The following is a 19803-nucleotide window of genomic DNA, read 5'->3' on the forward strand; positions in this document are numbered from 1 at the left end:
GGAGGACCGATCGAAGAGCTGGTTTTACAAGCTGCGGAGGGCCCACGCTTATCCGCGCGCCCTGACTTGTGACATCTGTAGTTATGGATCTTTGTCTGGAATGGAATTCAGACGACATTCTACTGTAGGACGTTAGGACACGAGGTGTGGAGGGCTACTGCATTGACGATGTCAGCATTGCGACTACTGGGGCTCTCCCGCGGGTAATGGAACTTTTGACCCAATTTGGGATGCGGATCGGGGGTGCAGCTATCGAGTTTATCAGAACAGCTTAGGTAGGTAGGTTATCAGCCCCGATACCGACGAACCACTCTGCTGTGCCCCGGCGGGATCAGGCTCCAGATTCCCGAGTGTCTGTGACAGCTGTTCTACTGGCTCATAGCGGCCGGTTTGATATGCTGCAAGCCAGCCACTGGTTCTGGTACTCGGGATGAGTGTGATTCGAACTCTTACCATGCGCCGAGTAGGTAGTTTACCACCTCCAATCCGCTAGATATGTGTCATCTCGGTGCAATTAACTTAATTCGCTTCGCTGCGGAACTGCGTGGCTAGCCAACCGCCTTCTACCGTACTCTTATAATCGGGCCGCACAGAGCCACGGTATAAGGGAACTGTGACAGTCGAGATCGTAATACCGGATGGATTGGGTGGTTCTTCGAAGGGGATCTGGATTCCAGCGCCGACTTTCCCGCACGGGAAACGCGTCGAAGATCTCCAAGGTGGGGGATGTGAGCGGACCATATCAATTCCCGACGCAAGCTAATGATTAATCACACGATACAGAGGAGGGTGGTATATATTAATTATTATTGTGTCCGATTTGGATCTACCTTTGATAGCCGTAGCTACTCGCCTAGTAAGGTCGGCTTGAATCATGACTTTTCTTCCAGATTGACACCCAAGTCTCGCAACACGAGGTCGCAACAACTCAGTCTCTGTTTAGATGATTGCAAGAATTCCTTACAAATTTCTCACCGCTGGTGAACTTTGCGAGAAGAAAAAGTGACTATTACGGAGTAGGAGCAGGTTAATAAACGCCCTGGTAGTGAGGACCAACCAATAATCAACTGGGCTATTTTAGCAGCTGCAATGACTGAAAGAATTTTTGGGCAGACGTGAGCAACTCGTTCTGATGGTCACTTATTATTGCACATTAAAATTGTAGCAATTTGGAGATTCTCATTTAGAAACAGAGCATAAAGAACCGGCTAGTTATCTGGTGGTGAAATTACTCAAGTATCTACTCTCGAGCTTATCTATTTACATTGGAGGATATCGCTACGACGTAACGATCCAACATCAGACCTTTGTGATGCTCTGTATCATCTCATGGAACTATTTCCAGGTCAGAGGATAGGCTATACTATGGTAAGCGTTCATGATCAACTGCGTGGCCGTTCAGGAACCCGTGCAATCGCCGACGTATCATCTTCTTCCATAAGTACAAACTCGCTGCCCGCCGACAACTCCGGGTCGGCGCCAAGGCCGCATTTGCGGTCCAGACGTTCCGCAAAACGTCGGGTGGTTCCTATCCAAGAATAATAATACTAACTACTGCTACTCCTCATCATTGCTCCGGATCACGCGCCCTTTTCTTCTTGAGCTTACTATCAGCCACGTTTCCGAGATGGCGTCCGAAGCCAAGGTAGAAACTCCAGCAACTGACAACACCCCCGGTGGCACCTGGGCAAAGGCCGAAACCAAGTTCACTCGGTATGTCTTTTCGACACAGAGCTCACGATGGCCATTTCAACCTACCTTTGCCATCCTAGCTTCTTCTCCGATATACTGTCCTGGTAACAAAAGGGAGCCTGATTTGAAGCTGACTTATCTCCATTGCTATAGTAAGAACCCTAGCGAATACTTCGATCCGTGTCAGGACTTCGCCGACCGCAGTATCAAATGCATGCGTCGGAATGCTGGAGACAGAGACATGTGCCATGACTATTTCCAGTGAGCCTCACCCTCTGACCGCTTCTTCTGCTCTGTTCTTCCCCGCGATTTCTGAAGACGCTCTGCCGGCAATGCTCTCCGATCTACCCTTCCCCGACCATCTCATCGTCGCTGCGCGGGATTACTCTGCATTGGAAAGTCGCATATATGTGATTGTCTTGATAACGCTCTGCGCATCCATACCCTTCCACAGTACTTGAGTACTTGCTTATGTTGTATATGGATTTTGTGGGTTGGGAAATTGGGTTTACCCTGTTACATTTGGAAGATTTCATCAAAATGCCAGGGGATGGACATGTTTTCTTGGGATTTTCGCTGACGGATTGGTATGATAGGGCGTATCGTGACTGCAAGAAGGAATGGGTGAGTGGATCTGATAGTTTTTATGCCTTTGTGCCACTCAATTCTTCCCGCAGATCCTGCTATCGAAGAACTGGACGCCGGAGGAATCAATTGATCTTCTTAGTTAGTGGTACTAATGTATCTCCAGATGACCCAAAGGAAACTTGCTCTGGCAGCAGCCAAGGCTCAACAATGATCATCTTGACCAGCGGCCCGGCCTGATTTCGGGAGCGGAAGAACGGGAGATATTTGGGAATTCGAGCAGTAAGGCCTCAATAAGCGGTCATTTCGAAAACTCCTACTGTACTATATTTATATTATGTCGACACGGTTACTTAGGGAGTTATTGGATGAGTTCTGGTTCATGGAACGGAAGCATTGGCGTTTTTGCCGTTCTCTTCCACGCAGCAACGTCGATACTACGCGCTTGTTGGTCCGATAAGCAGACGATCGGCTGAAATCCGATCATGTAAAACAATACCGCTTTCGGCAACTTGGCGCTACGTCCAACCATCTAGAGGGCAGAGATCAATGTATTATTATCGTTATTATTATTATTAGGTCCTTGTGCATCCACTCCCCTTCCGCTGCCTCTTTTGGGAAACCTAGATCGTGTTCGATGTTCAGTTCTCCTCGCTATCATACTTCCTGAACGACAGTGGCATGAAGTACTTTTATTTGTACATAGAAGGTTCTTATCACATCAGGACATCGCGATTACGTGAACTTTCTTTCTCGTAAAGACCGTTTTAGTATGGAATTAGAAACCCTCTGCATAGGTAGCGGATGTGGTCGCGAAACATCTTGGGGGGATCTGATAATATCAAAAGTCGAGTATTATCGGATGCTTGGAGGTTAAAGCGAGCAACTTAAAAGATAGATTTACCTATTTATAAAAGAGGTAAAGATGGCAACAGTTATTGTGCCAGAGAATTAGAGTGACAAGGAGGATTAGCAGGGCCAGGAGGTGGGAGGGTATTTTGAGTTGTAGATCTGTGTCCAGACATAGAGTCGCATCCAACAGCACCCTAAAATAAAGATAATTAGGTCCAAGGAATATAAACAATGACTGAGTCCACTCACTTCTTCCCATACCCAACCCTCGTGATCGTCGACCTCTGACTCGTCAACCTTCTGTCCGTTCACGAAATAGATCGTTTCCTCCGGGACGATCTGATCGGGAGGAAACTGGGCATGCCATGCCTTGGCAGCCTTGATGTTGTCCCTCTGGTCGGTCTTTTCGTAATGCACAGACATTTCCTCTAGCTCTTTGAGCCTTTCTGCGCGCGTCAGAGGCCACTTCAGCTCGTAGTGCGGCAACTTATCCCACTCAAGTTCAAAGGCAGACATAGTGACTCCTGTTAGTCTTAGTATGAAAATTGAAGAATGTCCATTCTTAACTAACCGTCTGACTTGGTTGTGGTCTAGTCCACACGTTAGTAATATGTCAATGAAATGTAGATATATGCTATTTACCTTGCCAGTATCCTGTTGATATAGTCAGCAATATTAGCTTATATCAGATATAGGTGTGAGCTTTTGTACAGTACCTTGGTCTGCTCGGTGTTGTCTTTGGCAGCTTCCTGATTTGCCTGATGAGATTTACCTTTCGTGGTGTTCTTCGTGTTCTCTTTACCTGAAGCCATGCGTCCCATTCAGTGAAAGGTGAGATAGGAGTAAATTTATCAGGGATAAACAGAAGATCAGAGTGAGAAATATGTTATGCAGTTTCGTGATCTTTTTTTATTTTATTTTATCGAGAGTGACAACAAAATAAGAACTATTCGGATGTGGTTTCAAGGATCGAGAGCAGATCAGAAATGAGAGATATCTCACGCGGTTTCATGGTCTATTTGATAGAAAGTGATGACAAATTTCAGAACTGTTCCACGCAGTTTAAGAGATCAAGAGCAGATCACAGTGAAAAATTTCAGGCCGTTCCACGCTCTTGTAGATTGAAAGTGACGAAAGGTCAGTTAACACCTCCTCCGGTGGCTCCTCTAGTCTCACGTGACCTAGGTGACCTACCATTAGGGATGGCATTTGAATTTCAAAATTTCAGAAATTTCATGAAATGAAATCTTGAAATTTGAAATGCTACTAATCAATTAGTAACCACCTAACTTAATTATTATTAGCTGATTTGCTCGCCTTTTTTCCCAATCTGTTATTAGCGCGCCCCACATATGGTCTGTGTGTTTCGAAATTCGAAACGAAAAAAAGGTTGAAATTTCACGTTTCGTGAAATTAGGGGTCCATTTCAATATTTCACCATCCCTACCTACCATGGTTCTATCAAGCAAGCTTCTCACCGCTTCCTTCACAACACAACCGTGGATGTAGTGGATGTCACCGGCTAAGGAGTATGTATAAGTAGATCCAACTACCTAATATAGTAGTACTAAATACTTGGTAGTAGTAGTAGTAGTAGACATGGACTTCTTGGTAGGTAGTTCCGACCAGTAGATCTAGATAACTATCTAAAGATCAGCATACTTAAGCCCACTATCTAGTCGCGATCGCTCAGGCAGACCAACGAATAGGAGACTGCACTCTCAGGCCGAAGATCAACGAGTCAAACCACAGTGGACATCTCACTCGAATACCCCACAACTAGCCTGACATCGTTCAAGGGGAAAGGCTGCGATCATTTCAGATCCAGACAGCTCAAGATTAGCCTACTCATCATTTGTCCATAGCCCACATTCGCCAGTATCTAACGCAGATGGGCGAAGCAGAGCAACCAGCCCCAGTCGACAGCGGGCAAGATCTCCCGGTCACGAAGCGTACGGCCTTCGAAGAACCGAGTAGTGCAGCTCATGATGCGAAAAGAATGAAAAGCGCTCAGGATGGACCGACAGAATTGACACCAGATGTTACAACCCCAGCTATCAAACCTCCAGCTAAAAACTGGAGAGTTGCTTTCCCCGAGAAGGTATGCCACCATCTTCACCTAAGTAATGTCAGGAAACGTTCCAATAATTGTACCCTACTCCGGAGTAAAGCCTGCGGTTATAGAAGAGCGAAACGGCGAGATTGAATTCAGAGTTGTCAACAATGATGGTTCCCAAGAAAGTACGATCATCCTTACAGGGCTCAAATGCCTGTTTCAGAAGCAGCTTCCGAAGATGCCGAAGGATTACATTGCACGCCTTGTCTATGACCGCGCCCATCTATCTATTGCCATTGTGAAAATGCCAATGGAGGTCATTGGTGGTATATCGGTTCGAGAATTCCGACATCGCAAGTTTGCCGAAATTGTCTTTTGCGCAGTCTCATCTGATCAGCAAGTAAAAGGCTATGGTGCACATCTTATGGCGCATTTAAAAGACTACGTCAAGGCTACTTCCCCGGTGATGCACTTTCTAACCTATGCTGATAATTATGCCACTGGTTATTTTCAAAAACAAGGCTTTACCAAAGAGATCACCCTCGACAAGTCGATATGGATGGGCTATATCAAGGATTATGAAGGAGGCACACTTATGCAATGCACCATGCTTCCCCGATTACGATATCTTGAAGTTGGCCGTATGTTGCTAAAACAGAAGGCAGCTGTCCAAGCCAAAATGCGTCTCTTAAGCAAAAGCCACATAATTCATCCACCACCTCCGCAATATGCCAACGGTGTTACTCCAATTAATCCGCTCTCCATCCCCGCCATTCGGGAAACTGGCTGGTCTCCAGAAATGGATGCATTAGCAAGGGAACCACGGCATGGACCACATTTTAATGAATTACGACGATTTTTGAACCAAATCCAAAACCATAAACAGGCATGGCCTTTCCTCAATCCGGTCAACAGAGACGAAGTCCCTGACTATTACGATGTTATCACATCGCCAATGGATCTGTCGACCATGGAAGAAAAATTGGAGAACGATGCTTATACTGCTCCAAAAGAACTTGTCCGCGATCTACAATTGATTTTCAGTAATTGTCGGCAGTATAATGATGCAACAACTGTCTATGCTAAGTGTGCGGCTAAGTTGGAGAAGTTCATGTGGAGCCTTATCAAGGAGATTCCGGAGTGGTATGAACTACTTGAAGAATGATTGGTCTAGAGTGCCAACGGACAGCCAGATGGCGGCCGAGGTAGTATTAACATTTCGTATCGCCGAAGCCCTTCTATGAGTTGGAGTGCTTTTACCATACTACCATACTCGAATATTATAGAACGTGATACCCGTCTATCCGATTAAATCTCTCCCTCCTTTCGTCCAGGATATACATCGTATTTTTATCATTATACGCTATATGAAACCCCGTTATTTAAAAATAGCTATTGCTGATTGGTGTGATGGGCATGATGCTGCAAGCACCGACTGATTGATTATCTATGATCTTTCGGGATGCTGAGCTGAGCTGGCGCCCCCGCAAGGATGCCTGAGGCCGATGCCGAATTTACCTTTCCCCTCCAAAGCTGCTTGTGTGCCTCCAACGCTCTTGGAGAACCTACTACTGTACGTACGTTTCGCCTCTTAACTCAGTGCGCAAAAAGCACAAGTCCGGACGAGATCCAATAATAATTACACTCTCGTCCCTCACCTTCCCTTCCCCGCTCAGCCGCATGGTTTTTTGTTTACAGGCTGGTTTTTGTGGCGCCCCGGACAACTACATCCAATAGGTACCGGCTTTGGGCCAATTTCAACGCGACATAGACGCGGAGAAGTCGTCAACTTGCCTTTTTCCTGTCTGGGTAGTATTAGCAGTTTCTGGGATACTACCTAGCAGGCTTGGATAATCAACAAAGGACCCAGGGCAGAACGAGGTTCTCTTTTTCTTTCTTTCTTTTTTTTTTCTTTTTTGCCGGCGATGTCAGCCTCGAATGATGCGGTGTTCCACCGGCGGAATAAGCAGATCCAGGATGCAATTGATGGGCAGAACCTAAAGCAAGCATTACAGCTATGTGAGAAGAGGATCAAGAAGGGTGAAGACACGAGATTTTTGAGGGTGTGTATGCTCTGGCTTTTGTTTGGTTCTGTGTCTTCGAATATCATATGATGCGGCTTCTTTCACTTCTGTCGTCTTGTCCTTCATTACAAGGACCGCCATTCTGTCCTCGCTTGGCTCAGTTATCCCGTATGGGCAGTACAAGCTAACTGGCCATGCAACGGCACAATAGGCATGGAAAGCTCATATCCTCTTCCGCCATACAGACGAAACACACCACCAGCGCGGCATCGTCGAGACCCTTGACCTCTGTGACCTCGATCCTCCTACGACCGACCTTGATACCCTTGACATTCTCTATCAGACACTGCGGAAACTTGACGGCCATGAAGGAACGATGCGCACTCTGTGGGAGAAAGCTGCTAAAGCAAAGCCCCAGGATCTGGATATTCAGATGCGATGGTTCACATATGCTTTTGAGGGAGGGGATTGGAAGTCGGCGCAGAAAGTGGGTGTTCTCTGGATATGCATTGGGGCACTTGTCTTTGCCTTGTCCAACTTCTCGACTGTTCCTGACCTCTATCTAGGCTGCCATGAGTCTTCAGAACAACTTTCCCAAGTCACGGAAGTACTATTTCTGGGCCATCTTCCTCTGCTATCTTATCACTGTCGACCCTGCGAGCTCAGAAGCAGATCGCAAGCTTTTCGGTACTCTTGCATACCGTATGATTTCTAAGGCTGCCGAGAGCGTGCCCTCTGACCCGGTAGGCATATTTTTTATTCCCCCTCAGAAAGCCCTTTCTTTAACAGGACTTCTTGTTTTTCATTTACATTTGGTCTGTTCTTTGACTTATGAAGATTATGGTTTCCGTACAGAAGGAATTGCTGAGTCCTCCTAGGGCTGTACAAACTGCCGAGGAATTGCTATTGCTTATCAAGATCTTCGAGAAGCAAGACCGCTACGCTGAAATTGTGAAAATTCTCGACAGCGAAAACCTCGGTATCAAATCTAGGATTGTCCAGAACGATTGGTCGTTTGTTCGCTCTAAGATCATTAGTCTCGAGAACGCCAAGTTGTGGAATGACGGAGCGGCCTTTGCTAAGAGTCTGTTGAGCGGTTCTGAGGATTCCATAGCTCTCAAGGAGAGTGATGATTGGGCCGTGTGGAACTTGCTACTGTCGGCGACGCAGAACGCTGAGAGAGACGAGTATGTATTCCTCGTTGCATGGAGAGTATAGTTGTGCTTACGCTAGTTTGCAGAGCGTGGCAAGAGACTCAGACATTTGTCGAGGAATTCATCCAGCGCCAACCGAAGTCGCGCAATGCACAACTAGCTTCCCTAGATCTTTCATATCGAAGGTACCAGTCTGGGGGCAAAACAGGTGCAGATCTCCTGTCTGCTTGCCAAACTTATTTCGACAGGAACCGGAAGAAACTATACTGTTTCGCTGACCTGAAAAAGTATCTCGTTGCTGTAGACAAAGATTCTCTGAACAAGTTCCTAGATCATGTCTCGCAAAATGTCAAAGACGATACCGCAGCGAAAGATGTGAGTAGCATCCTCTGGCCTGCTAGACTATGCCACTAACAACGTAAAGGTCAATGATCCGTTTAAAGACGTTGCTCAGATAAACGCTCTCAAGTTCGAATACTGCTTTAAGCTCTCACAGAATGACAGCAGCGCCACAAAAGAACAGGTGGAGGACTTTGTTCTGCGCTGTCTTGAAGAATACCGGAAGATTGAGCGGCCTGATCGCAGCGAAGCTCCGTCTACTATCGAGAGTCAGCCAGGAGATGACCTCTGTCTTCTAGCTGCTACGAGCCTGATCCGCTTCGACGAGCAGGGGAAAGACGTGAACGTCAACAAGGCCCCGAGTCCGGTCTTGATACGTGCTGGTGCGATTTCGGATCGTCTCCTTGTTGATTCACCGCATAACTACCAGGCTCTTCTGCTGCTGGTACGGATCTACCTCCTGTTGGGTGCTGGTTCCCTTGCCTTAAAGACCTTCAGCAAGCTCTCTGTCAAACAGATGCAGTACGAGACTGTTGCCCATAACTTGTACACGCGTCTGTCCACCATTCATCCTCAGTCAGCGCCGCCCATTGAGGGTGCCGAATACAAGGACTTCAACCCTCAGTCAGCACTGATACAGGCCCTCAACTTCTATCGAAATGCGGATATCACGACTGTGCGAAGCCGCACTAGCGGACTTGACTATGGAAGTTATGTCAATGTTCAAGGTAGTATCGATTTGCAAGACCGGCTAGGACGTAGTATTTGCAGGAAGATGTGGGCCCTGGATGTACGACGCATGCAGAGGCTCGTCGGCGGAGACCCAACGAGTCGCTACGATGAGCTGGGTGAGTTAGCCTACATTCTTATTTAACTAGAAAGAGGCTCCAACTAACCACTATGGCGATCGATTACAGCACGGGACCCTTCGCCATTGGTCGACCAACGAACATTTGATGCGTTCATGAATTGCGAAGCCCCCGGCCTACCCACATTCGAGGAGCGAATGCGCCCCGGACCATTGCCTAAGGTGAATTAATTGTCTTAAGTCTCATACTGGCGACATCTAACAAGCAAACAGGAACACTGGGTGAAATCAGCTATGGTAGCAGACACGCTCTTCGTCCTTCTCAAAAACATAGCACTCCAGAAACCAGCAGGCCCTGAGGCGGACTTACCTGCTCTCGAAGAGCTGCTGGGCTCGACACCAGAATCAGAAATGACTCCGACTGAGATAGAGCTGGCTAAGATCCATCTCGTCCTGCTAAAGATTACATATTTCGTCAACGGTTCGAAATCCGTGTCAGGGGCTGACCTCGAACCTCTGCTCAGCCAAGTGGAAGAATGGCTCATGTCCATCTCTAAATCCATTTCCTCGGAGACGGCTAATGGCCCTGCCGCTTTTACTGATACAACCCTTACCGTACACTCCGAGAAGCCATCCGCACCATCCTGGCTATATCTCCACCGTAGCTTTTCTGTCCTCGAGACTCTTAGAGCTATTTCCCTTCTGGTGTCTGTATCTGCGAAGAAGACATCGAAAGCTACGAAGATCCCGAAAGAGCGCGCCGATCGCCTCTCCGCGCTTGCCCGGCAGGCTCACGAAACGATCAGATCGAACACCCGTGCTCTCAAATCCCGCATATCGGAACCTGGAGCTCTGGGTACACTGATTGACCTCGTCACTAATGGTACGGCCGGTGAGACCGGTGAAGCATTGCGGACACAGCTGGAACATACGCTAGATACTGCTGCGTTGGAATTATACGTCGGTTCATTGATGGAGAGTTGGGAAGAAGGACTCGACGGAGTTCTCAGTGTCACCGTTTGAGACGTAACTATGAGATGGAGATGTTGAAGCATTCAATAGGTGTGATGTAAAGGAAAAACATTTGAGTGTCAACATTACAGTGAAGATGAACGTTTGACGATATCAAAAGCGTGTGTCCGTTGTGACGGATGTCAGGCTTTACTTTTTACTATTTCATGACATCAGCATATGAGCATAGTTATTCTATAAATGATGACTATGACAATTATATATTGATACTTCCCAAAGAGTCGGTCTTTGATAAGCAGATTCTCAGATCAGCCTTTTCACAAAGAGAGAATGGACATCATGGGTATCTCTGGCGCTGGAGACATATTACGAGTATGGTATAAGAGTAGCCATTCTGAGGACGAAAATGATCGATCGCCAGTAAACGCCTGAACTGCCCCGACCCAGACATGAAGCATGCGGGTAGGGAGCACTATTCATGTAGTGGCAATTCTCTGTTTCCTAAAATCCCCCTGCCACTCGAGTACTCCTCGAAAACGGCCTAAGAAAGATTAGACTTGCGAATGTGAAGACTGATCAGCGCACCCGAGCCGAGTAGTGGCCCGGACATAGAACATGATAGGTCTTCTCATCATAAAGCCAAGATATTTTCACCAACCAGTAAGAACGGGTATTCGCATTTTTGTGTGATAAGGGGGCCATTTATCTCGACTCTTTCAGCATCGGATATGTACGATGTGTTATGTGGCCGAAAGAGGAACGAAAGCCGTTGGGTATATCCTTTCAGTACCTAGGTATTAGGTATTTTCCGGAGAGGGAAAGTCGCGATACACGTCTGTTTGTCCGATCTATCGAGTCGAGAATCGGAATGGATGGTGGTCATTGTGAATAGATTTCCGTAGCAGTTCCTTACTTTGGCGTCATCTAGTTTCACGAAATCATGTATGCTGTCAGACAGGATGCCATAAAAATGCACGGTACTCTAGTGATCTGTGTGCCCCATGTCCAACGCGGGCCGCGGCATAGCCGCTATTAACGTAACAGGGCTTGTCGAAGCCCTGGGCCTTTTCCATTCTTTGCAAGGCGGATCTCAAAAGTGCCTTGTCTCACTCAGTCATGGAGGGGTTGAGCATCGGTGGAACACCGTAATGAATGGTGACACCATCAAATGATTTGGCGCAGTACCATGTGCCTGTCGAGCCACACTGATCGGGTCACAGGGGCGGATGCCGCTGGAATAAACAGCGAGATAGCATACCTCTAACTATGCAGTTCCTGACTATGATGGTGAAGGCTGCAACCAAGCAGCGAGTTATCTCTGTTTTCGACTGTTCGGAATGTTTCAGCAGGCAGATTGCTCAGCCACTGGGGCTGATCACTCCACGGTCTTGACGGCGTTTCACGACCGGGATATTGCGTCTCTTTTCTCGTGCATGGGGAAGACTTGTCTATCATATCAACGTGGCACCAAAATCGAGGCTAGTTTCTGCAGGGATCACTTGGTGACCGGACAAGCACATATCTGGCTCGTCAAGCTAGTTTTGCGTTTGCCTTTCCTTGGAATTTCCCTCGTGCTTTCGCCATTTTAGTATGGTCTTTCGATGCAACCATCCATAACGCCTGGCAGACCCTATCCAGGGATCATACCAACTAGAGGCCCCATGAATAATGTGTTTTGTCTGCATAACAAGGAGAAAAGAACATGTGCATCACACAACCTCTACTAAGCCTCAAATTGGGCAAGATGTGTACGGAGTACTCCCCTGTCCTTGGTCATAGTTACTCCAGCTCTCGGTCCGCATCTTTCTCCAATCGTAGCGCAAAGGTCCCTCAACTCGAAGAATTATTAGTCGATTTCCTGTATGCATCCGGGAGCAACCACATCTATCAATCACGGCAGTTGAACAAGGGGAACAGAAGCAACAAACGAGTTAACCTTGCAAATCCCCACGGGCTCGACCTTCAGGAGATCGGCAGTTAGCATGTCGAATTTTATTTTCTGGAAAGTTGTTCTATGCAGAAAATATATTCTCCTCGGACCTCATAAAGTGCACATTATCCTTGAAATGGTGGTGAACCAGTTCCATCATATTCTGTCGAATTTATCCCGCTGTCCTACAGTCCACCAAAGTGTCGAAACCCTCTTCTTTTCTTGCAGATGACCACATAATTTTGGATACTCGCTCATTGAGTTGTGCCAGAAAGATGGCACCTCTCTCCGACCGAGAGACACTGCAGTCTTTGCGAGCCCGGCAAAGTCACGACTATCGTAACTCGATCCGTCATTGGGACGTTATGTGCCAGGCTATCTGTCTAAGTATAAGTACTATTCTTGTGCTGTTGCGGCTGTGGACGAAGCTCCACATTGTGCGGGCTCCTGGATGGGAGGACTGTATGTTGATCCCTTTGTCATTTGGATGTAATTCAATGGGTCTAATTGAAGTATTTTGGACAGGCACGTCTGTGATGTCTTTGGTACGACAGGAATTCGATCACCGTGAAGGAATATATCTGGACAGTATCACTGACAAGAGCATTCGCCTTAGCTTGGAATAATAGCGTATAGTGTCATCTCACTCGAAGCAGATAAGCATGGAAGCGGTGTTCACCAGTCGCAAGTAACCCCAGAGGATCTTAGATACTACGCGCAGGTGAGCCAAAACTTTTCTTAGGAGTTCTACAGGATTCGATAACTTAAGATTAGATTACATTTACTGACTAGAATTACTACTACTACACAGCTTGCAAATATCTCCCAGATTATATACGGCCCCTTGATCTTTGTAGCGAAGTTGTCGATTCTATTGCTATATCTGCGCGCCTTCACACCAAGTCGACCCGGAAAGACGTTCTATGCTATTCATTTTCTCCTCTGGTTCAACTTCCTCTTCTACACAGCAAATACACTCACCAAGGTCTTTCAATGCATACCTCGTGCTAAGATCTGGGATCCAGAGACTCCTGGCCGATGTGTCAATGTTAATGCGTTGATCCAAACCAGCGCGGGATTGAATGTCTTTTCAGACTTCTCGCTATTGGTCTTGCCGATCGTGGCAATATGGAAGCTGCACATGAAGACTTCTCAAAAGCTTGGTATATCTGCAGTGTTTGCTGCAGGGCTATTGTATGTTTCGCATCAACCGGCCGCCCCAAAGAGAGTGTTGGTTCTCTCAGAAACAAGCCTGAGTACTAACGAAAATCATCGACAGTGGGTGCATATCAAGTATCATGCGTCTTGTCATCGGTATCGAGAAGCAAGGAACCCAAGATAAAACATATGACTGGTTTCCAGAATTTCTTTGGACGTGAGTTCCGCCATCCCTTCTTTTCTTTTTCTTAAGACCAGCCTCAATTCTATAAGCCTGATTCATCCAAGTATCCCCGACGGACCGTCTCTAATATTCACCTCCAAAAACAGGTCAGCCGAAATCACATCTGCCATAATCACATCCTGTCTTCCCGCGCTTCCGAATTTTTTCCGCCATTACTTCCGCAAAGCCAGAACACCGAGCAGGAACAGCCAGCATCAGACAAATTCGACAAACAGACATCCATATAGCAGGAATCACTTCAACTCCACTCCGCATAGTCATCTTGGTGTACCTTGGTACCATCGCAATCCCAGCGACGACGATCTTCTTCCCCACAGCTACTACATGGAGTTGGACGAAGCCAAACCCAGTCTCAGCCCGGGTGCGGTTGTCAAAACGGAAATCATAGCTGAATCCAGACCAGAATCGAGGGATTATCCACCGTCGATTTCCTCTGTCAATGCGAGGGAGGAAGGAGAACGACAATGCCCGTCTAGTCGCAATGGGATTTTGAAGACTGTCCAGGTGGAAATTCAAACTACGGATGAGGAGCGCGCGACTTCATGATACGATGATGTATCGATCTATCGATTTTGTAGATTATGCACTGTACAGTAGTGGCATATAAAACTAGCAAGCGAGGCTGGTACCTTGCATAGCTAGATTACCAAACAAACTCTTATAAAAGGGGGCAGAAAATGAAAATTACATGCATTTAATTGAATTCATAAATTGAAACCCAGATGCATCGCCAAGTCGTCCTGGCCCGCATCTAAGCGCAACTATGAGCCACTTTCAGAGTGATGTTCTTCATAATTCGAAATTCCCGACGTTTTTGCTATCCTCATTGGCCAACTCTGGTTTTCTCAATTTCTCCCCACCAAGATCTTTCGAAGATTGTCCTAATTCGTACCCCGACAGCCAAGACATGAGACTAGTAGGTATAATATTAAACCAAAGTTCCGCATCAAAGAACCCCCGTCTATCGCTGGGAGGAAGATACAGAGGATAAAGCAGTTTTTTGTTGATCTACGTTCTACTCTTTCGTGACAAGATTATTCTGCTTCTTGCATAGTCTTCCATTCTGACTGTCTCCAAAATGGCCTCTCCGCAAGCAGGAACTGATGATATGTCTACTGCTATATGGAAAGAGATATCGAACACTCCTTACGCATGCTCCTCGCTGACACGACTTACCGGTGGGACGGGCAATTTTGTCTACCGCGGTACTCTCTCGCATCCTCTTCAGGATGGAACTAGAACTGTCGTTATCAAACATGCCGAAGACTATGTGGCTTCTCAGCCGGAGTTTAAATTATCTACTACTCGTTGTGTAAGTTTGTATTCCCTGTATGGTGATCTATAGACCTCGGGTGTCTCTGCGCTTTTATTTCTGCTATTCAGGGGGGGAAAAGGGTACAGCAACGCATCTAACACCACCTTTCAGCGGGCCGAGGAATACATGCTTAACGCTCTAAACGATCTTCCAAAACAAGTCGAGGCTAATGTCTCCGTGAAATCACCGCGTCTCTTCCATTTCAATCAGCAGACCAATACGCATATCATGGAAGATCTACCGAACGCGCTCGACTTGAAGACCTTTCTCCGATCGTCTGCTGCGTCAGCGTTATCAGAGCCTTCTGCTACAGCCATCGGCCATGCTATTGGAAAGTGGCTAGCGTCTTTTCATACTTGGGGCTCAGCGCCAGAGAGATCTGATCTGGTAGTTGAGATCCAGAAGAATCAACTCATGAAAGAGCTGAAGTATCAGATTAATTATGAGGTGTTGATGCAGACGATTGATAATTTTCCTGATATTCTTGAGGCGAGTAGGGGAGTGTTTGAAAAAGTGAAAGGTCTCGCAAAGGAGGAGTTGGAGAGGAAGAAAGATGAGGATGGCATTGGGTTAATCCATGGTGATTTCTGGACGGGGAAGTAAGTTATTATATGAACAATATACATATATTGCCCCCCAAGCTTTCTACTAGATAACATGGACTAATCATTTTAATAATAGCATTCTACTTCCCAACGCTTCCAACCCCGACGAGTCCCCTGTTACTATCTTCATCACAGACTGGGAACTTTCTCAAGTGTGCAGCCGCGCATTAGATCTCGGGCAGATGATTGCGGAGCTATATGAGCTAAAACATTTCAAGGATATCGATGCAGGTGTGTGGATTCTTCAGGGATTTGTAGCCGGGTATCATCTACCGCTGAGCGATGAAGTCGCCTTTCGCACGGCGATCCATGTCGGTGTGCATTTGGTTTGCTGGGGAAGCAGGGTGCCAGACTGGGGTACACAGGAGCAGGTGCGGGATCTGGTGAAGATTGGGAGGGATTTCATTGTGAAGGGATGGGAGAAGGATAGGAAGTGGTTTGAAGGTGGAGTGTTGGGATGTTTGTTTGGGGGTAGATAGGAGGAATATGTGCATGTCCAAGGAGAATATTGGAACAAATAAAACGTGTAAATAGGAAAAGAGGTTGTATTGGTTAAATGTGCTATATGATCTTTCTTTCCCATGTGTGTTGGCAATTAGATGCGGGGTTGGTCTTCGCATACCTAGAGTAGCAGCTTATCATTCAGTTCGACTGCTCCCGATTAGGTATACAGCTCGCGACAACTATACTGTCGACTCATATCATACCAGATATTCCGACAGATAGACAAGGCCAGTCTGGGTATACTCATATCCAGTATGGACAGAAAGGTTGACGCCATTCATCGTTCTCATTGTTGCGATTGTCGCTTTGATGTTCCCCACTCGAATCTCGCAGGCTTGGTCAACATCCACGGAGTCCATTGCATATACAGATGTACCAAGTGGCTTAGCACAGTGTGCGCTGAACCACATACGTCCGCATATTTATACTGAGTTGGCACTGGTCTTATACCAAGACTGGGTTGTCAAGACGCTAACGGAAGCAGAAATATGAGGGATAAATTTTCACAAAACGCGTGTATTACTGCAACATGCCACTGAGAGGCAGAAAATATGAGGCAGACAACCGGTCCTTTCATAATCTGAGAAGTTCCTGCTATGACACAACCAGCAAGACATGTCCCACCATGGAGCGTCAGCGGAGAAGGGGAGTGCCATGGAAATCAGGGCTAACGATCTCGAATCGCATATCAGTCTCAAGCTATCATGATCTAGCGGGAAACGCAATAAGGACCATGAGGTGATAAATCGAGATAATCCCGCATCGACTGTCCGCAGCGACTGTCCGCAGCGACTGTCCGCAGCGACTGTCCCGATTAGGGAACTTTGTCGCTTAGTACTATAGATAGCCCTTCCCAGCAGTTGTAACTAATGCCTTCACTAGAGCGATACCTGACCTGTTTGCGATTGAGATTACGTGACTAGTTACCCAGTCAGCCATCCCTATATCCAGCATCCATTCTCTGCAGTTGTGGTAATGTTATTCTCGAGCGGTCCTTCCACTATGACCTTCTACTTACTTTTTTTCTCATCCGTCGTTCGTTACGTCTATTCCATGCTGTTGTCATATGGGAATATCAATCAGTGATAACTATGAGATACTGTGTGCTCAGTGAATAGTCTTCACCCCTTGATAATTGTATTGAATTCCATCATGGCTCCATCACTGTGGGCACTCAGTGTTCAAGTTGCATGATACACCTGTCAAAGCAGTCCTGTGAATAAGGAATTCACTGTCTTGCAGTTATTGTTATTGATAGTATATATTCGCTTAATGCTCTCAACTCGATTCCTGTCCTTCATTCCTCTACCTCTGACATTCTATCCTCTTGGCGCCCACCTTGATCCACGGTATTTTTCTTTTTAGTCTGCATCACTACACTGCTGCCTGATTCAGTCTGCAAGATGTTTCACGTCGGCTATGAAGGTCACGAAACTTATGCAACATCTTCTGCGGCCAGGTCAACAACCATGCCTCAAATCCCCGCCTCTTCTCTGTCTCCGTCTTCAGAACTCGCCCTCGTGGATGAATACCCACCGGCGGAGTTTATCAATATAAGGGCCTTAAAAGAGGTTGTTGCTTCAAAGAGAAAGGAACTACATGAAGGGGCCCAGGACCAGTATCTCTCCTTCCGCCATGTCACGTCAGAGGATTTTGCAACGATTAAGGCACGTCGTGTTGAGATTATGGGACGCGGTCCCGCCTTCTTCTATCTTGGCGATATTGAGACTCTTATCATAAAGTTCCCTACTCGAGCACATGAGAAAGCTCATGCGACACTGGGTCAGCGGATTCAACTCAAAGTGTTTCGAATGGGAATTGCCTTTCGCGAATTTACGGCGGTCAATGCAACAGCGATGAAGGGTGGAATCAATTCTGAGATGGAGGGTGACACGTCCTGGATAAATCAGAGACTCAGACCAAACAAGACCGATTGGCCCAATCTAGTTATCGAAGCAGGGATGTCTGAGCCTTTTATACGACTACAAAACGATGCAAAATGGTGGATTCAGAACTCCGCCGGGGACGTGCTTATTATCCTTGTTGTTTGGATCCGGCCGACTATTAAGAAAGTGAAGATAGAGAAGTGGATTCCTGCCTCTGCGCAACCTTTAAGACGCAGTGCCGGTCTTAATCTGCCCCAGGTATTGCCCACTAAAGTCGCCGATATCGAGATCGATCAATCGTCTACATCTGTTTGTCATGGTGCCCCTTTGCTGCTGGAGTTCGACAGGGTTTTCGGAAGACCACCACAGCAGCCCCTAGAGCATGATATTGTCTTCACACAGCAAGAACTGGAGGATTGGGCACGCGATCTGTGGGTTGGGATCTGAAAGGTGCCTATTTTTTTTTCTTTGGTTTGGTTCTGATTATATCTGACGGCTGAGAATACTATATACAGCGGACGGTTTGCCCCTTGCGGCCAAAACGTTTTCCTACAACACCATAAGAGCGTACCACGCGTAGTTCAGTAGATACTGTACATCAGAAATCCCGACAGAGAACGCATTGAGGAGCAAGATATCCGAATACGTCATTCCCAGAGTACAAAGAGGGCTTCGGGAAGGGTTCCATTCGATGTTGGAGATTATGCAGGGGTCATCGAAAACTTCAAGCCTGACACTGCGTACTTTGCACTGCTAACCCAGGATGGCAGGAACTGGAACCGTGCTTCTAGTAACATTAAGCCGTCCTGGAAATGGAACACAGCTTTGGCCACCAATCCAGTTCCTAGGTATTGCTCGGAACACTATCGAGCACTCAGCCAGGTCAACTTCTACATGAATCAACATCATGCACGATACAGATTTCTTCTTACCAACCAGGAATTAGTCGTTTTTCGACGGTTAAACAATAATACGTAGTAACCTGGAAATTGCCCCATTAGTTCCATTCAATGCAGGAGGGACTATTGCACAACCACAAACGACTGTTCTGTTAGCATTATGGTATCTCAGAATGCTTGATGCGCAAGGTCAAGGGGCTAATTGCTGGAATATGTAAATGGTGTCCCGGCAGATGATGTGTACCTAGAGCGGGCTCCTTGACCTGAACTGAGTCTCCACTCCAGTATTGTTGAAGAAAAACATAAATTGCAATATATTCTGGAATATATCTAACCTCTTGGTAGATCACATTCTGGTTTTCTTTCTCAATCCTGTATTCAAGGTCGTTCACGTACACTGGCAAGAGACAATGGCTACGCCTTTAAAAGACCTGTTCTAATTGCCGCACCAGTAAGTCAGTCTGGCTGCATAGAAATCTATACTATTCTATACTTCGATTAAGTATGTCTTGAACTTTCTTTCGGATGCGGTTGTAGGATAGATTTTGTTGGTCGATATCTACGAGTATTGCCAATTATGACGGGACGCCCAGGACGAGATCGGCGCTACGTATGGAGTCCGGATTGCCAGGATTGTCAGGACCATCGTGAATGTACCTTGTGACACGTTTTTCAGACGATGGAGAGCGAAAACGGACGCACTGTGGTTCCAGTTGGCGACATCATGACTGGAAGCACTGACATGCAGGGACTTAGCCCGCAGTATCGTAGATACTCTCC

The 19803-nt window shown here is 46.7% G+C and overlaps 7 protein-coding genes across 7 annotated transcripts; 6 read left to right on the top strand and 1 right to left on the bottom strand.

Moving 5' to 3' along the window:
- Positions 1 to 1306: 1306 nt before the first annotated feature.
- On the top strand, positions 1307 to 2869 carry C8Q69DRAFT_165820 (cytochrome c oxidase-assembly factor cox23). The gene is made up of 4 exons (XM_028625721.1): positions 1307 to 1713; positions 1846 to 1953; positions 2289 to 2316; positions 2444 to 2869. The coding sequence occupies exons 1-4, from the start codon at positions 1628 to 1630 to the stop codon at positions 2489 to 2491; spliced, it is 270 nt and encodes an 89-aa protein (XP_028487937.1). The 5' UTR covers positions 1307 to 1627; the 3' UTR covers positions 2492 to 2869.
- A 122-nt stretch (positions 2870 to 2991) lies between these two features.
- C8Q69DRAFT_165736 (hypothetical protein) lies at positions 2992 to 4070 on the bottom strand. The gene is made up of 5 exons (XM_028625719.1): positions 3846 to 4070; positions 3772 to 3783; positions 3701 to 3719; positions 3182 to 3653; positions 2992 to 3109 (listed from the first exon to the last, which is right to left on the bottom strand). The coding sequence occupies exons 1-4, from the start codon at positions 3948 to 3950 to the stop codon at positions 3247 to 3249; spliced, it is 543 nt and encodes a 180-aa protein (XP_028487938.1). The 5' UTR covers positions 3951 to 4070; the 3' UTR covers positions 2992 to 3109; positions 3182 to 3246.
- A 737-nt stretch (positions 4071 to 4807) lies between these two features.
- On the top strand, positions 4808 to 6486 carry C8Q69DRAFT_458451 (histone acetyltransferase GCN5-like protein). The gene is made up of 2 exons (XM_028629988.1): positions 4808 to 5230; positions 5301 to 6486. Exons 1-2 carry the CDS (start codon positions 5021 to 5023, stop codon positions 6348 to 6350), a joined length of 1260 nt encoding a protein of 419 aa, XP_028487939.1. The 5' UTR covers positions 4808 to 5020; the 3' UTR covers positions 6351 to 6486.
- A 624-nt stretch (positions 6487 to 7110) lies between these two features.
- Positions 7111 to 10533, top strand: C8Q69DRAFT_504939 (cytoskeleton organization protein; the record flags this gene model as incomplete). Its single annotated transcript, XM_028632653.1, has 8 exons — positions 7111 to 7248; positions 7421 to 7696; positions 7776 to 7952; positions 8047 to 8396; positions 8450 to 8738; positions 8788 to 9550; positions 9620 to 9732; positions 9784 to 10533. The coding sequence occupies 8 exons, from the start codon at positions 7111 to 7113 to the stop codon at positions 10531 to 10533; spliced, it is 2856 nt and encodes a 951-aa protein (XP_028487940.1).
- Positions 10534 to 12575: 2042 nt separating this feature from the next.
- C8Q69DRAFT_166245 (integral membrane protein) lies at positions 12576 to 14533 on the top strand. The gene is made up of 6 exons (XM_028625722.1): positions 12576 to 12874; positions 12938 to 12957; positions 13029 to 13133; positions 13224 to 13606; positions 13692 to 13787; positions 13901 to 14533. The coding sequence occupies exons 1-6, from the start codon at positions 12688 to 12690 to the stop codon at positions 14358 to 14360; spliced, it is 1251 nt and encodes a 416-aa protein (XP_028487941.1). The 5' UTR covers positions 12576 to 12687; the 3' UTR covers positions 14361 to 14533.
- A 3-nt stretch (positions 14534 to 14536) lies between these two features.
- Positions 14537 to 16326, top strand: C8Q69DRAFT_458466 (kinase-like domain-containing protein). The gene is made up of 4 exons (XM_028629989.1): positions 14537 to 14730; positions 14912 to 15126; positions 15241 to 15728; positions 15811 to 16326. Exons 2-4 carry the CDS (start codon positions 14923 to 14925, stop codon positions 16211 to 16213), a joined length of 1095 nt encoding a protein of 364 aa, XP_028487942.1. The 5' UTR covers positions 14537 to 14730; positions 14912 to 14922; the 3' UTR covers positions 16214 to 16326.
- Positions 16327 to 17444: 1118 nt separating this feature from the next.
- C8Q69DRAFT_517266 (hypothetical protein) lies at positions 17445 to 18575 on the top strand. The gene has a single exon (XM_028633409.1). The coding sequence runs from the start codon at positions 17642 to 17644 to the stop codon at positions 18569 to 18571; it is 930 nt and encodes a 309-aa protein (XP_028487943.1). The 5' UTR covers positions 17445 to 17641; the 3' UTR covers positions 18572 to 18575.
- Positions 18576 to 19803: the final 1228 nt, after the last annotated feature.

Source organism: Paecilomyces variotii, assembly GCF_004022145.1.
Source record: "Paecilomyces variotii strain CBS 101075 chromosome Unknown C8Q69scaffold_2, whole genome shotgun sequence".
NCBI classification, from domain to species: domain Eukaryota; kingdom Fungi; phylum Ascomycota; class Eurotiomycetes; order Eurotiales; family Thermoascaceae; genus Paecilomyces; species Paecilomyces variotii.

Excerpts from the sequence above, each read along its gene's own strand:
- C8Q69DRAFT_165820 (XM_028625721.1), top strand. The coding sequence starts at position 1,628 with ATGGCGTCCGAAGCCAAGGTAGAAACTCCAGCAACTGACAACACCCCC. Across the intron at positions 1,714-1,845 it reads GCCGAAACCAAGTTCACTCG|TAAGAACCCTAGCGAATACT; the intron begins GTATGTCTTTTC and ends CCATTGCTATAG. Across the intron at positions 2,317-2,443 it reads GTGACTGCAAGAAGGAATGG|ATGACCCAAAGGAAACTTGC; the intron begins GTGAGTGGATCT and ends ATGTATCTCCAG.
- C8Q69DRAFT_165736 (XM_028625719.1), bottom strand. The coding sequence starts at position 3,950 with ATGGGACGCATGGCTTCAGGTAAAGAGAACACGAAGAACACCACGAAA.
- C8Q69DRAFT_458451 (XM_028629988.1), top strand. The coding sequence starts at position 5,021 with ATGGGCGAAGCAGAGCAACCAGCCCCAGTCGACAGCGGGCAAGATCTC. Across the intron at positions 5,231-5,300 it reads GAGTTGCTTTCCCCGAGAAG|CCTGCGGTTATAGAAGAGCG; the intron begins GTATGCCACCAT and ends TCCGGAGTAAAG.
- C8Q69DRAFT_166245 (XM_028625722.1), top strand. The coding sequence starts at position 12,688 with ATGGCACCTCTCTCCGACCGAGAGACACTGCAGTCTTTGCGAGCCCGG. Across the intron at positions 12,875-12,937 it reads GGCTCCTGGATGGGAGGACT|GCACGTCTGTGATGTCTTTG; the intron begins GTATGTTGATCC and ends TATTTTGGACAG. Across the intron at positions 12,958-13,028 it reads GCACGTCTGTGATGTCTTTG|CTTGGAATAATAGCGTATAG; the intron begins GTACGACAGGAA and ends CATTCGCCTTAG.
- C8Q69DRAFT_458466 (XM_028629989.1), top strand. The coding sequence starts at position 14,923 with ATGTCTACTGCTATATGGAAAGAGATATCGAACACTCCTTACGCATGC. Across the intron at positions 15,127-15,240 it reads AATTATCTACTACTCGTTGT|CGGGCCGAGGAATACATGCT; the intron begins GTAAGTTTGTAT and ends ACCACCTTTCAG. Across the intron at positions 15,729-15,810 it reads GGTGATTTCTGGACGGGGAA|CATTCTACTTCCCAACGCTT; the intron begins GTAAGTTATTAT and ends TTTTAATAATAG.
- C8Q69DRAFT_517266 (XM_028633409.1), top strand. The coding sequence starts at position 17,642 with ATGTTTCACGTCGGCTATGAAGGTCACGAAACTTATGCAACATCTTCT.